Source organism: Anopheles darlingi, chromosome 2 (genome assembly GCF_943734745.1).
Source record: "Anopheles darlingi chromosome 2, idAnoDarlMG_H_01, whole genome shotgun sequence".
NCBI classification, from domain to species: domain Eukaryota; kingdom Metazoa; phylum Arthropoda; class Insecta; order Diptera; family Culicidae; genus Anopheles; species Anopheles darlingi.
This window is the reverse complement of record NC_064874.1, coordinates 81,453,557-81,469,473: the sequence shown is the minus strand read 5'-3', so window position 1 is coordinate 81,469,473 and position 15,917 is coordinate 81,453,557. Positions and strand designations below refer to the sequence as shown.

General features: G+C 47.5%; 1 protein-coding gene across 1 annotated transcript in view; it reads left to right on the top strand.

Moving 5' to 3' along the window:
* Positions 1–14,342: 14,342 nt before the first annotated feature.
* LOC125949857 (UPF0430 protein CG31712) overlaps positions 14,343–15,917 on the top strand; it is a 5,391-nt gene continuing 3,816 nt past the window's right edge. Inside the window, exons 1-2 of the mRNA XM_049677289.1 lie at positions 14,343–14,797; positions 15,899–15,917. The exon at positions 15,899–15,917 is cut by the window's right edge and continues 141 nt beyond it. Coding sequence (XP_049533246.1) covers positions 14,652–14,797; positions 15,899–15,917 — 165 coding nt within the window. The 5' untranslated portion in view covers positions 14,343–14,651. The remainder of the gene's footprint in view (positions 14,798–15,898) is intronic.

Sequence of the window (15,917 nt, the reverse complement as noted above, 5' to 3'; positions counted from 1 at the left end):
TTATTAATGAATGTGTGAAAGTGTTTTAAATTTATGCACCCCTGGCGTGGTTGCCGACCGGCCCGGATTGTGGTCGACTCCGAGTTCGAGGCGGGGAAGAGAAGGTGGAATGGTGAAGCTCTGGGGGTGTTGGGAAACCCTTTTTTCCTTTTTTCCTGTTTTTGGCTTTCCTTCCAAGTCCTGCTTCTCGGTAATTGTGAAGGAGGTCTTCTGCGGTATCGCGGACACCACCTCCCACTATTCCATCGGGCTATTCTCGCTCGCCCCCTTGGCTAGAATCGAACGATTCCCGGACTGCATGCCAATCCCAAGCACTGAGCGCTCTGATTGGCAATGTTGCCTTCCGTTTGGTTCGTTCTCGTCGGCTCTCGGAAACCCTGAAGCTCGTCGATGTTTCATCGCTTCCAGTGGACCCCGAGAGGAACAGCAACAGCAACAAGGGTAGTACCCTCGCCGGCTGGCCGGCCGCCCTCGGTAATTTAATTCGATTCGCCAGATTTATGGGAGTTGTAAAAAGTGATTTTTGGTTTTAAATATTTATTACGCACAAAACATAAGTCACCGGATGTGGATTGGCGGCGTTAAGCGTTGGGGAGGGAGGGGGTCACAAACAGGAGGGTTTCACGGTTCGGCAGCCACGCTCGGTGGCCGGAGTGCTGATCGATCGGGGCGCCACCGCGTAGCACACCACCGGAGGGATGTGGTTTTTTTTTTCTTTTGGGAAATTCTATCACACATCACACGCCGGGAGGGTGGCCCGGCTGATTAACCTTCGGCCTGCTTAGGTGAAGGTGCGTCGATCCCACGCTGATTCGATTGCCCGGATAAGGGTGGTCGGTTGTGGTCGATGGTCGATGGTGTTTGTTTCGTGATTCCGCACCGAAATCGATTGTCCGGACTTTTGATACTCATGAAGCTGATTTTCGGGTTTCGTTTAATTGTAGCGTGTGGGTTGATTTGGTTGATGAAGCGCTCGTTGGGGGTTTTTTAGTGATCTTTAACACTTTGAATGATGATGATGCACTGATTAGTGCTGGACGGTGGTTCCGGGTAGCTCGATCGATATTTTCGAGAAACATTTACAAAAGAGGCTGCAATTTACGGTGTGTAGAAGATTTTATGAAATTTTAAATAACCCTTATGCAAAATGTAAAATTAACGTCCCTTTGGACCACACGGATGTTGATTTATCGCACAGAGTTCCAGAAAAAACAAATGCACTCACGCTGAGATGAACCAGAATAATCATATTTTATATGTATCACATTAATAACTAACGCAAAGGTAACTACGTCTAATTGGTAGTGTTGCCCATAGCTGCCATAGTTACGGATGTGGCTAGACTGATGGACAAGCTAACAAGTTGTTACTAAGCATAGCCTAGACTACTACAAATCAAAGTAAGCATCGATCGCTCGGTAGGGAAAAAGAACATCGTACGTTATTAGTGTTTATCCAAAATATAAAATGTAAATATTTTTCTTTTAGTTTAAGACTAAATCGTAAGATGTGTCTTGATTACAAGCACAGGTGTGATCTGATTTGCAATGATAGAATAATGATAATTCTGATCATACCACATACAATTTCTCTAATTTGATGAACTGACGCGTACAATCAGACTCACAAACGAATTAATTCACTTGTTCTACAAAAATATGTTCAACGCTAATCGACAACAGTGGTCCAATTGGATCCAATTAATTTAATGTCTAAACAGTTGCACGAACCAGTAAATTGCAGTATGTTGGTTGATTGTTGATAATATTGTTTTCGTATGAACAATTTGGACGTACCGGTTTGATTAAACTTCATAGTATTTGATAGCTGTTTTGCTTTTGTTGGTGGTCTAGTTTTTAACATTAACTGCTAGTTTCGTATCGGAAAATGTTAAAAAAAAACAGTTACATTCATCATCATTAATAATCCAGAAAATATAAAGTACCATTAGAGGCCAATAGTTTGATTCCTCTCATTTATGGACCAATAATCAAGACCATTATTATAATTACGTGTATTAAGCCAGTTGAATAAAAATAAGTCCAAACGTATACAAAATGTTGCAAAGAAAGTACACATCAAGGACCTTTTTGTATTGCTGCATTGCTTGATTTTATGCTCGTAGCGCAAACTTAAGAGTAAGGGCTCATTGCTTCGTCTCCATTGCCTCTCTAGTCGACTCTACTTCCTTCGAATAGGCTCCTGAGACCATGCGCCGAAGCTATTACATGCCGTGGCAAACACATGCATCCTTCTAGAACCGACGACCGCCACCACAACAGCCAACCGCTCGGCAATCCGTCTGGCTGTTCGGGCAATGTCGATTCAATTAGCACCTCATCAGCGTCAGTAGCAAATTCGCAAATGCAGTCGACGCAACCGCAACGGAGTACGGAGCAGCGAACGGAAATGGAACGCTCCCATCGGCCCCATTAACATCATCATCAGCGAGCCCACCAGCCAGCCAGCCAGCCAGTCAGCCATCCAGGCAGTGCATCAGCCTCGTCTGAACCCCGGGGACTGTGCCGGGGCCGCGCGGCAGCAAATCATGCTGCCACCACCATTCGGTCTCAGTTTATCGGTCCGTTTCGGTGTAATTAAATTTAAATCAAACGTTCAACGGAACCAAAAAATAATGACCCAATATTAGCGAACGGCGACGACGGCCGAGGACGAGGACGACGATACACGCCGAAGGGAGGGAGGCGGACCGTGTGGCCCGTGTCTTTTTTGTCCGAAAACGGGCCCGCGGACGGACCGGCGGCGGTGCAGCGGCGCTGATTGGCGTAACTGCAACGGATGTTCGATTGATGATGGATAAAGCGTTGCTGCAATCACAATCACCTGCGATTAACACCGTGCGCACTGGCGCGATTTCTGCGCTGCGGCTAATGAGTGCGGCACATTAGAGTGTACATGTCTGTGTGTGTGTGAGCGTGCGCCGGAAGAAGGGAACCGGTCCCAAGAACGGGCCCCAGAACGAAGCGGTGCAAGGATGTTTCGCCATTCGCCGTCGTTTGTGGCGTCGGTTGCTGCTTTCCTAGATGCCGGTGTACCGTGAGTCAAACCGCCATCGTACAATCGGTGTCCATGATGATGATGATGATGTTGATTGATGGCTGCCATCGGCCAACACCGCCAATGTGTGCGACTAAAGTCGGCGAAGACGCATTCTGCAACAAATTTGCACCAAGTTCACCTTCACGACTTCACGGTGGTAGCTGGGGGTGCAGCTACGGACTCTGCGAAACTCCCGTTACACACACACATACACACCTGTTAAAGAGCTGACCAGGACCAGGTGTATCGGCCTTGCAAAGGAGTTGATTGCAAAATGTGTGTTCAAAATATGATTTTAATATCCCATTTTACATGATTTGCATAACTACTTTGCATAGCTTGAGATGCTAGTGCTCCAAACGATTCGAAACCCTTCTCCCTCCTCCTGACCTTCCCCTGGTCGTCCCGAACAGGACCAACGATCGAGATTTTAGCGCTCAAAATTCATCAGAACGGATGATTTGGCAGAAAAAAAATTTCGTTCGAACTCCGCTTCGCATCCTGTGCCGGGTGCGGAAGATGCATAATTTTGCAGTTTCCCGATTGGAACGAAGAATGTTAATCGCGGTGACGAATGCACAATACGTACTCCTTCGAACCACACACACACACACACACACATCGCAGTAGGGATCCTTTTTGGTGCGCAAGACGGTGCAGCGCGGACCAAAAATGGTGATGCAGAGAGGTTGAAGTAATTACCGGCACTTATCTCAGCGACCACCGCGGTTCCGTCGCTTCCGGTCCATTATTGGCACTTTTTTTTACTACTCGGGTTGGCAACAAAGCCCGCCCCCCAAACGGTGGTGCGTCGGTCGTCGGTTAATCAACCGCCAGCATGCGCCCAACATGCGTGGGATTTGCTGCAAACCCTGCATTCCCTCCATTAGAACGGACTTACACGGCGTGGTATACACTCGTGGAGACTAATGCATCGGTGACGTGCTAGACGCCGGGACTCATATCGATCCCCAGGCACCCCAGCACCCCGTTGGCCGGATGGATGGAGTAATTAGTGCTAAATATGGGTCCGGCCGGTTGGAATGGGTCTAGCGGTCCGAAATCTGAAATCTCGCTCGCATGATTGATCGATCGCAAATGACGATCAGCCGCCGGCTGAGTGCGTCGTACGGAAGTCACGGTTCGATCGAAAATCAATCAAATTACTTCAAGAGTGTCCGAAGAGAGGGCGGGAAGGTCGGGTCACAGTTCCATGTGTCCGAAACTGTTTCAAAATTGCTGAATCGCTTGGTTTGCGACTGAATGACAGGATAAGGTCAGCCGGTTGGCCGTCGATCGCGGGATTTATTTTTTCGGAAACTCGTGGCACGTAATTAGTTATGACAGCGGGAATAATATTTGCATTTGCAAGCTGCGGGTGTGAATTAGTGGAAATAAGTGGTGTTAAGTAGTTGTGAAGTTGATTTTAATGATATTAAAAGCAATGAAAAGTCACTGGCTTCAAGTATTGTTTTGAAAATTTGAAGCTTAACTTAGATGTGCACATAGAAACTATGTGAAAGATGTTTTAGAGGGAAGAAACCTTGAACAAAACAACACTTTTCACGAAATGTTTAATGTGGATAAGATGAAAAGTAGAAATCAAGAGAACAATAAAACAAATGTTAAAAACAATTTCAATAAAAAACAAATGAGCTCCTTGGTCGTCCAATTAAGATTACCAAAACTAGAACTGTGCGAGGATGAAACAAAGTTTTCCATGATCCTCCAAATAAAGTTTCAATTCTTTTGAATTCCTTGGGCGAAAAAAATTATGTCAAAATTCATAAGCACATGTTTGAACAAAAAAGCATAACGTAAATTTTTATACATCATAAAGAAGCAAATTGTAGCCAAAGAAAGTTCTTTGCACTCCTTCTGTATAACAGCACACAGTAGCACCGGTTGTGTAAAGCTACCTTCACAAAAAAAAACCACAAAAATCACCTTAACACACACAACATTGTTCAACGAAGGCTAATGTAAAATTCATCCCGGCAAGATTGCATATCCAGCGACAGTTTGTTTTTTTTTTTTGGCCAGCCCCCTTCCACCACCAGTAGATTGGTGGCCACCACTGCTGCAATTGCTGCGCTGCGGGTTCTGCAGTTCTTTTTTTGTACCTTTTTTCTCCTTTTTTTCGCTGAACATACTAACCACACATCGGACAAAGCTGTATCCGGTTGGGGCACGTGAATTATTGATTTTCCCGGGCGTGCCAACCAGCGGCGCTTCGGCACTCCGTACACACCGATCGTGCTCCAGCCACGAGGGCGCCCTGCAAGAAGCACCAAGGGAAGAGAATAAAGAAATCAAACAAAATGCCAACTCCCTCCCCTTCTCCGAAACGAGTGTGTGCGATGCTTGCTGGGTCCCGGGCAGCAGCGGAGGTTCATAATTTTGTATATTTTATGGTGCACCCCGAGGGGCAGCTTGATCAGCGGGAGAAGCACCCCGGGCCCTGGCCAGCCGACCGGCTGCTGGTTAGATCGGTGAAAAGGAATGACAACATGGGCAGCGCGCGTTCGGGCGTGGAGACGATCACTTCTTAAAACAAGCCACGACGCAGAGCGACGCGCGAGCATCGAGATCGAGGCGCAAAAGGAGCGGAACGAAAGCGGCAAACGATAGGAAGATAAGACGCCCGGCCTCCCCGCCAGCTCGTCGCCAGGAGTGAAGGTCGATGAAAGCCGGGAGAAAGAGGGAGCAAAGAAAAGAAAGAAGAAGAAAGAAAGGTCTCCCTCCTCCCATCATAAGCTACCAGCTAAGTATACATTTAGTCAAATTAGGCCTAATGACCCATGTTTTGCCTGGGTCGCCGGGACCCCAAAGATTGGACAACGAGCGACAGATACTGAGAGAGAGAGAGAGCCCCTCGGTATCCTTCACGCGATGGCCCGCGCGTCAAAGCGCCCGCGAAGCTGCCCTCGATTTCTCATCGCCTAAGGATTATCCGGGCGGTTGATCTGGCGTGGCGTTGGATGAACAAAACTGATGACTTAATTAAAACAGGTGTAAAGGCTCATTTGCTAGTCGATTAATATTAATGCGTGCATTAACGAGTGCTCGGCCACTCGGCCTCGGCCAACGAAAGGGTTATCCCCGGGATCTCGATCGACGAACGAAGGGAGAATGAGAGAGAAGCGACGAGCTGCCGTGCTGGTGTGCTGGACAGCTGACGACAAATTTCTCACATTTGTCACTCTCGGGCGCACGCATGCTTGCTGGTTTAAGCGGTGTTTATTGGGAGGAACACAAAATGTAAACCTTTTTCTCTGCAGAATGACCCCAGGGACGGATAACGGAGCTTGTGTTTAGGAATGTTTTATTTTGTAAATTATTTCCTGGTGCGCGGGACTTAGTAACCATTGCTTATGTCAGTCAGCAGGATGCGTGGTCCTTTGAAAACATACATTTCAGATTTCAATTCAGCATAAGCACTAACGGCTTCCTTTTCATTAAATGCTTGCTGTGAAAAGTTTCTTCGAATTGAAACCCACCGTGCTGCCTCATTAAACGCTCATTCGTTTATCTTATTCAAACGCGTTCCGCATCCTTTTCATATGATTTGGAATTGAAAATAACTCTTTAGGCCATTAATGACACCTCCCAGCTCGTCATAAACGGTTAGCATTCGGTACCGTGTTGTGTTAGCACGTCTTTCAATCTGACGATCTTATACACATGCTTGGCCATCGAGCCTTGCCCGATTGGATGGGCTATCTGAAAATGGTCCGAAAAGGCTAGAGCACGACAGACGAAGCGGCGCGAGGCAAATAACATCCACCATCCAAAGACGTTAAAAAGTCGCGATCCTCATCTCGCGTCGCGATGCTACCGACGCGACGCGACGCGCAATGAAATGTTAATTGCAATTAACGTTTACGTTTGCTTAATTGCTAGCCATCATTAGAGCGAAACGCTTTCGCTTCGGAACGATCTTTTCTGCAACTTTTTCATCTTCTACTTCTCGTCGTTTGCTGCCTTGCCACCGGGGTTCTGTCCGCGACTGTCCGCGGGAATAGTGTATCGTTTTCTGTCGCTGACATAATGGACGCCAGCGTCATCGCGTGATTTTGTTTTTCCTAATGCATGCCACCTGGTGCGACAAACCGTTCGCAATCGATTTGAAGCGTAGTTGCATGGAGTGTTTGTGGGGGGTGGGGGTATTTATTTTTTGTTGATTCGTCCGTTGGCTCCGTCGGTTGTCTATGCGCATCGGATCGGATGAGCATCTCATCAGCATACCGCGGAAACGCTAATGAAGACATCATATCGAACGAGGTGAGAATATAATGATGATGAGTTGAACCCTTGGTCTGGGAACTTGCGTAATCCAGGCAGGTCGGCCTTTATGTTTTATGAGCGATGCTGCTGTTATTCATATTTTAATTAATGCTCGAGTCATACAGCAAATGCTGGTCTAATGGCGATTAGGGATCCAGAAATGTATTTAGATTCCATAACATCATTAAAAGTATTTTATTCAAACACATTAAAAGGTGTTTGCTGTACCTTAGGTAAAAGGTTGAAGAACATTCTTTGAAATGATAACGTGTAATGTTTAGCAATGGGTGCTTAGAATTCCATGAAAGCAACTGAGCTCTCGCAAAGCCAGCATAATATGTGCGGAAATGCAACTAATCCTGCTGGTGGGCACAAAAGCATCCCAGGTGGATCCTGTTGCCCTATTGGATGCGGCGCGTTCTACTCCCCAAAAAGTTTGCCAATGCAAATATATATCATCAGCCAAAGTCACGAAGTTCGGCTAAAATTAAACAAATCATAAAGCACGGCAGCTCACCAGACGCGCCACTAACTTACAGCAAAGTGCAGCATCGCTAACGCTACACCGCTCAACGCAACATAATCGCACCACCGGAGCGCGTTTCCTTTCGCAGCTAATGAGTGTGATTCTCATCATTACCCACCACACTCCCGGGCTCGCAGGTGCATTTGTGCGCCATCGCGGCTCTGTTCTTCTAGGAACGCAGATCACAGATGGTCCGGGATGCTGAAAATTGCTTGCGCCAAGGTGCACCGGTGCGTGTGCGCACCAGCGAGTGCATTATCGGTGCAGCTTTCGTGCGGTTTTGCAGACACCCCAGATGCTGCTCCAATTTTGTACCCAACTAACACCCGGACGGACCGGGTGGTTTGAAGGGTGCAGTCATGACCCGGGCATTGGTTCGATGTTTATCGAACTGGTACATCCGGTAGCACACCAAACGCCAAACCGTACATCAAATCATCATATTTCACTTTAATTTGTTGGCTTCCGAGTAATCCGAGTGGTATCGGCTAGGGATCGGCTACTGTGCGGAAGCGTAAGCACCACGGTAACCGCCACCACAGGAACTGTCAAAGCGCTCGCTCGGTCTAACGCCGCCTCACCTCAATATGCACGCGAAAAGCAGACGAAGATCATAAAGATGCGGGGTTTATCGATCAAAGCCGTTGGCAGCAGCTCATCCAGCTCTCAACTCCGAGCGAAGCCACGCGCACCACAAACACAGCCGTGCCGCCGTGCAACATTGTGGATAATCCTCACCAGACACGAGAAATCAATTCGCAACGTTCGCGTTTTTTTTTTGGGTGATGTGAGAAAATTCTCTTCAAATATTGCGCGTTTTGCTTTGTTTCGGGTAGGGTCCATGGAGACGGCCGTCGGGCCGTTCTGGCCGTCGAACCCGCGAACTAATTAGCTTTCGGCGCGCCCCATCACGGGTTAGAAGGCAATTTTGGAAGGTAATTTTAGATGCAGATTTCGCTAATTTGGCGTGAGAAAGCTCGGACAGGGCTGCAACAATGTCGAAGGATGGTCGAAGGATGCTTCATTTATCTGTTTTGGTCGTTTGGTTGAGCTGCCGAGGTGCTGAGTCGGCTGGAGTCGATGACGTCTTCTGATTATGTGAGAAAAGCATAATTCAATTAGATAATAATGTTTCCGATAACTAAACTCAAAATCCTTAAAATTGGAGCAACAATCGTATGTTCTCTGGTAATCGACGTAATAATTACCACCGCATGATAAGCAATTAGAATCCATCTCGGTTTTTCACCAACTACTATCGTAATCTCCAAATCGGGAACCAGAGAATTCATCCTTCAAATAGTAATAATGGTATGCTTTCCATTTCATACACACCAGAAGGTGGAAGGCCCATGCCAAATCGTATCCTGTCGGAAGCATTAATGATGGGGACGTGAAGGACTGGTCCGTTGATCCATTGCTGCTGCTGCTGCTGCTGCCGCTCGGGGACCACCAGAAGGTGCCAATTTTCGGCTGGTGCCAACTGTTGCATCACGAAACACGCAACTGGCACGCGCCATTTGGTAATGTAAATTGTTGGTCACCTAACCCTTTGGGAGGACTACCGGCAAGGAAGCCTGTGGGCTCACAAAGGTCTTCGAGGGATATAAAAATGACCTGTTATTCGCTGGTATTCGATTGCCTTATTGCGTGTAGTGGTGGAATTTAACATTTGCATGGTTTTTACGAACAATTTATTCATTTAACTTTTTTTTTCGATAAAAATTATTTTTATTTTGAGAATTGCTTACACTTTTCGATGATAGAGGAGTAACATAACTCTAGGACTTATTGATTTATTTAATTTGATTTTAACCACTAACTGTGTTCGTTTATTGGGCCGCAATTATGTTAAACATTCTACAATAAATTAATCTAGAACAAGAGGCAAATAAATAAGCTCGTTGAATCCTTCCTAGTTCCTACACGCTCCTAGCCACTACCAATTCACGTTCTCATTGTTTCCTTCTAGCGCTCACGGTTAGCATGAAAACACTGCAAAAGGTTTTAAATATAAATGGCCGGTAATAAAAAAAACGGCCCCTCAGAGGCAGTTGCTTCCGCACGCCGAAAGCGAAACAACGGAACGGATGGAGCTGCTGGCTCCACGGTGTGCCACGGTGAAACCAAAACCACCGGTGAGCGCGAACGCGATGAAACAAATAATGGCCCTGGGCGACGCGAGGAAGCGACGCAACGAAGAAGCCTCAACATCACGATCGACGCTACTGAATTTAGCTCATTCATAACAAAACGGACACCATTAATATGGTGGATGGCATCGGTGGTGGTTCGATTACATCTTTATATGATTTGTTTTCCTCGGCGCGGAAAACAAAAAGCGAACCCCCTCCAGGGGCACGCAGTACGGCAGCGAGGGCGAAATGGTCGTAACGGCGAGCCGAAGCGCGAAAAAAACGAACGTGTGGAATAAAAATTCCAAACGAGAACGGATGAAGAGCGATCGACGAGAAGGATGTGAGTTAGGTGAGAAAAGCGTAATATTAACATTTTTTCGTACACCGTTTTTTTTTGCCGCAATCCATAACGCACCCGGCGGCCATCCCGGGGGCTGATTTTACATGAAGTTTATTGAAATACTTATCGACAAAACAATGGCGTACGGGGCCTCAGCCCTACTCGGCACAGTGCATGAAATATGCTCCCGATGGAATATGCTCTGGTCCTGGACCTGTCGATTGGAGGAGGTTCGCTGTTCGAATTTATGTTCATTCTGTTGGGATCTGATAAATGGGCGTAAGTAATTATGCCACTAAAACTGTCATATTTGGCCAAATTTACCTCCCATGAGCACTCTCATGAAGGTGAAACATGTAGCATAACTTTACAAAAATGATCGCCTCTCACAGTTTCGTTGATGCATCCCGATAGGCAGCGACCATTCCACGAGGCGAGTGATTTGTCTCTCTTCCATTTCCTTTGGTTTTGTGTTTTTTTTCTCTCTCTCAAAAAGTAGCCAGAAGCATAATCTCACACCTCGATGGTCCCAAAACGCGCATAAAGTGATGCCAGCTCACTGCCTGCGAGCAGACGCAGAGATTTATATGCTTAACGGCGTGGTATTCAATTACGAGAATTATGAGTGATCCCCTTGCGCCGATGGCCCCTCGGTGGTGTTCCGTTGCTGGACTGATCTTGAACTCTCTGGCTTTCGGGTAGAGACGTCCCGATAACGGCCGGGGGTCCGGGTGCGATACTGCTTCACCGCAGCGGGAGGTGCATGCAAACGGATGATGATGCGCCCGGCGGAAGATGATGCATCGCTTTACGGCAGCCACCGCAGATCGCAGCGGATGGAAGCATCAGCGCGATCATCAGCAAAACACGGTGCACGGTGATCGGCCGGTTGGCAAAAGTGTAAGGTTTCAAATTTATAACCGATCTCTTACCCTCCGTCCCCCCCGGGGGCTCTCGGCCGTCGCTGCCACCACCGCAAAGATCTTTTCCCTTCATACTCGGAGGTGGCACACGATTCTGTCTTCTGTTTTGGCTTCGAAAACAATTCAGTGACGATGAGTTTTTTTTGTCGCCATGTTTAGTTGAGTCAGTTACCATAACCTCAAAACAATGCGCAACCATTTTGATTAACTCAATCGAGATCCCTGTCGGGCATCAATCGCTTTAAGATTTTCCTGATTCTTTTGTTATCGTTGTTTCCGCAACAACTCCAGCTGCAGCTTGGTACGGATGTTCCATCTCATTCCTAACATCCGGTTTATCGGTAGTTCTACCGGAAGAACTGCTTCTCGCTCGATTGCCGATCCCTATGACCGCCATCTCACAACCAAAAGCCTCCTTGGATCATCCTCCATCGCAGGGGTCGAAAGTCTTCTGACACACACACACGCACTCACACACATACGATTGTGGTAAAGTTTTTGAAATCTCTGTTTTGATGGCTTCCATCGTGTCTTTCGATGTCCGTCTGTTCGGCATGATGATGGACACGTCCGCTTCCACCTTGCTCCCCGTACGACCCAGAGAAATCGAAAACTATCCGAACCGATGCCCTAGAGACCTCGGCCACCGCGGTGACCGGCGGATCCGGGTACGCGGCCATGCAGCAGGGACGCTGCCGATCGGAGGATCGGAGTGATTCCACCACACGTCGCGTTTCGGGGCATAATTTATCACCTTCACCGTGGGTATTAATTCATCGTGACAAACAGTTGGATATCTCTCCTGTGTTCTCTCTTTCTCTCTCTCTTTCTTTCTCTGACCACGTGGTTTACTTACTTTGTCATGGTTGCCATCGTCATCGTGGTCGTTGTTTTCATCTTCGTCATCACACAAGTCTGCAGGTCCATGCCAGGGACCGGGCCACCCTCCCCCTCAGGTCTTGTCTCAGGCCATCCCGGAGACCTGCTGTCTCTTGAAGCAGCCTCCTTTTTGCAGTATCGCAGGCGGTGCGAGGTGTGCCGTTCCACCGCACATGCAAACGTCACCGTGGCTATCGAGGTCCCCCGCCAGGGAGTCGTTTCGCTCCGAATGGCCCTCGAATCGGCAGTTCGGCGTAAAACCTGGCCGCGACAGCAGGTGGAATGATTCGATCCGCATCGATCCTCCCATTTGCCAGGAGGCGTTGCACATGCCGAAGGTAAGGTGTGCTGTGAGAGGACCGAGTCCGAGAAGTCACGGGGTAGGAACATGGGAGTTGGGTGTAATAACTTTGTCGTCTTTGGCGTACCCCGACCTCGACGCCGGGAGTTGTCCGAAGTTATTAACATAACTTTGGCTCGGTGGTGTGTGGGGTTTGTGTTTTTATTGAGCTGTTTGTTTCGGTTGCTGCTGCACAGACAATCACTGATTGTTTTATGGCTTTTGATAAGCCCATCCACAATGGCCACTCAATGGGACAGCATTTGAACGTATGATTGGTGTTTTGGTATTATTTTGGGGTGATAAATTTGGTTCCAAACAGAAGCAAAGGTAGCGTAACATAAAACACCATTTATGGCGAAGAATCCACAATTCATAAAGAGTTAAAACCTTTTTCGAGCAGCATTTTGTTTATTATTATTATTATTATTATTTCTGATAAATATTCCGCTCTATTGGCGACAAGATTCAGAAGGCAGAAAGAAGCGATAAAAGACGAACCCATTCGATTACCAGAGCAAACAGAGTCGCTCCATGGATCTCGAAGGAACGGTTGGCCTCTCCTCCAACGCAACCCGATCACACACACGGAGCATGAGCCTTGATTTTACGGTGCCGAACGCCGCGCTAACTATCACACCTTCCAATTAACTGCGGACCCATTCCCCAATCGGTGTGGGCATGCCCGTTCTGATCGAACCGCGATTTCTCAGCGATCGATCCAATCGGGTTAAGCCCGCCCTCGGATTGCCCCAGACTCAAGCGTCGGCTAGAGCAGCTAGAGGTAAATTGAAATTATCGCATCACAAACTTGCGGCGTCCGTGGTGCCGTTCGTTGATCGCCGCAACATGTGATCGCCCTAAGAGATGCCAAACGAGCGTTGCCGCCGCCTTTGGTGTGACTGGCGGACTAGTCCTAGCGCACTAGCCCCGGAGCCAAATTCACGCAATCGTTCGCCCTCGATGAGAAATGCGATGGACGAGAGGTGATAAAAAAGGGAGGGAAGGAGAAGATGAAAGGTAGGAAAAAAAGAGATAAATCCAACCGCCCGATCGGTTGCCGTCGCCGTCGCCGTCGGGGGTTCCAAAAAGGGGGAAAATTGACAGCGGGATTAGAGGGAAAAAGCACTAACTCATCTATTAATTACTGGCCGTGCACCACCCCCCAAAAAGGGCTGCGGTCCCTGGTCCGCCAGGACGAGCGTACACTCCGAGGAGCATAGGTTGAGTTTTGATTGGAACGAAATTTCACTAGATTGATATCCAGTCGCGATTGCCGCCATCGGTGGGTGTCGGGTTAGGGTGGGCCCGTGAGCCCGCGTGCACGCCCGTGATGTGGGGTGGGGAGTTTCGATTGATTTGAATTAGAAATCCAGCCAGCACGACGCACGATAATAGTGATTTGGAGAATCATCCAGCTGTTGTTGTGGTTGCTTTGAGTTGGTTTCCGATTTCTCTAATTCGCTTTCCGATAACAGCGGGTGGTTTTGGGTGTTGTTTTCAATCGTTTCGCTATCATTGCGTCCACTATCAGTTACCGAATGGTCTTTGTAAACCGATCGCAGAGATGCTCATTAAAAAGAAGGTGGCCGAAACTTAATGGTTTAAACATACAACAAACATTCAAGGATCAACTAGAAACACTGATTTTTATTCCAGGAAGTACAGGTCCTTTGATTTTTAATTATTTTCAGAATTAATTCTTCAACCGCCTTTTCAAAAAATGCACACTAGCGACATCTAGGTCTCAAAATTAAAAACTATTCGGGATCTCAAGCGCACTTCACATTGAACCCAGTTTCAACGTGACGTGGTGGCACTGTCCCGTTGTTTTGGTTCACGGTTTGAGGTTAGAGATGGTAGAGTAAAAATGCGAATTTCTGAGCATTTCTGAACTTTTTTCGTGAATTTCTTTAAAGATCAAGGTGAAAAAGGCAAACTCAAGCGTTTTTCAAATTCCTGCCGTCGTTTTGCTCGGAAAAGTAAGCCTGCACGGCCTACAAACCGTGTATTGTGCGTGCGTGTGTGTGCGCCTAGTGTTTGTCTTTTTCTTCTGTGTGGAAAAGAGTTTGCCAATATTTTCTGCGAGTGAAAACGCATTTCCGTGGGTGTGTGCCTGTGAACCGTTCTTCCGAAAACAAGCCAAACGCACCGCACGATGGGACGGTCGAGATCGAGGAGCCGCTCTCCCAAAAAGCACAAGAGCAAACACCGCAAGCGAAGTAAATCTCGGTCGTCCTCGCACAGCAAACATGACCACCACCGCAGTTACGATAAATACAGAGAGCGCAGCTCAAAGTCCAGGTAATATTACCTTGCATTACAATCCGTGGGGCCGAACGATGCTTGAGATTATGTTTCCTGTTGCCCCCCTCCCCAACATATGAATTAATGCCAACCCGCAGCCGCCCCTTCCGCGTTTGGCGTACATATCAGAGCTTCGCCAGCAAATTCCGCCTCACCTGCTTTCTATCCGACGTCCTATCATCATCGATCATTCGCCAGAATCGCCACAATCGCCAGTCTCATTCTTACAATTCCTCGTGTTTCCTGGCTTCCCCCCTTCCCCGCTCACCACCCCTATCAAGAACAACCACCCGCTGCTCTCTGGTCTACGTAACATCATCTTTCCTGGCCCGATGAGCAGTCCGCAAAACACCGGTGAAATCGATTTTTCACTGTCACCACCGTCACAAACATCATCGACACATGCCCCACAGCTTCGCCGGAGCACGCACTTTTTCCAGGAGCAGAAGCAGCAGCTATCCTGTATTCCCAGTGGTTCCGTTAACCGGATCGATAGCGATCCCTTCCCTCTAAACAAAATACAGGAAGAAGAAGCACGCCGTCGAACGATCACACGATTAGTTACGGATGCAGAATGTGACAAAGTACAGAACCCATCACGCGTAGGTAGTCATTCAAAATGTAAATGTTCAATCAAAGATCATGAATTATGGGCAAACAGATGCTGGGATCCTCTGCAGTTTCGATCGTTGTCAAGGGTCTGTGACCGATCTAAAGCCTAGTTTTAAGTCAATGTATGCTTGGGTTGTGTGTTTGGTAAAGAACGGATGCGATGGGTGCTCGAGAAGTATGAAAACGACATTATCCAGTTATCATTGCTGTTCTGTGGATAGCATATTCGTATGTGGCTAAGCAGACAGTACTTGGTATTGGATGCTGGAAAATGGTTTTGTGTTTGTAGAAGACAAAGTTTGTGTACAAAAGTAAAACTAAAGATTGTCCGTCGTGAATATACACTCTCACTCGCGCGCTACTAATGGTCAGTCAGTGCTATCACCCGGAATCACCCTTTCTTACGGATCGTTTTTGGATTTGTCTTTTTTTTTTCATCTCTCCTTGAAACAAAATCCCCTGGGAAATAAACATTTGCGTACCTAGAAAACGCTCGATTTCCGAA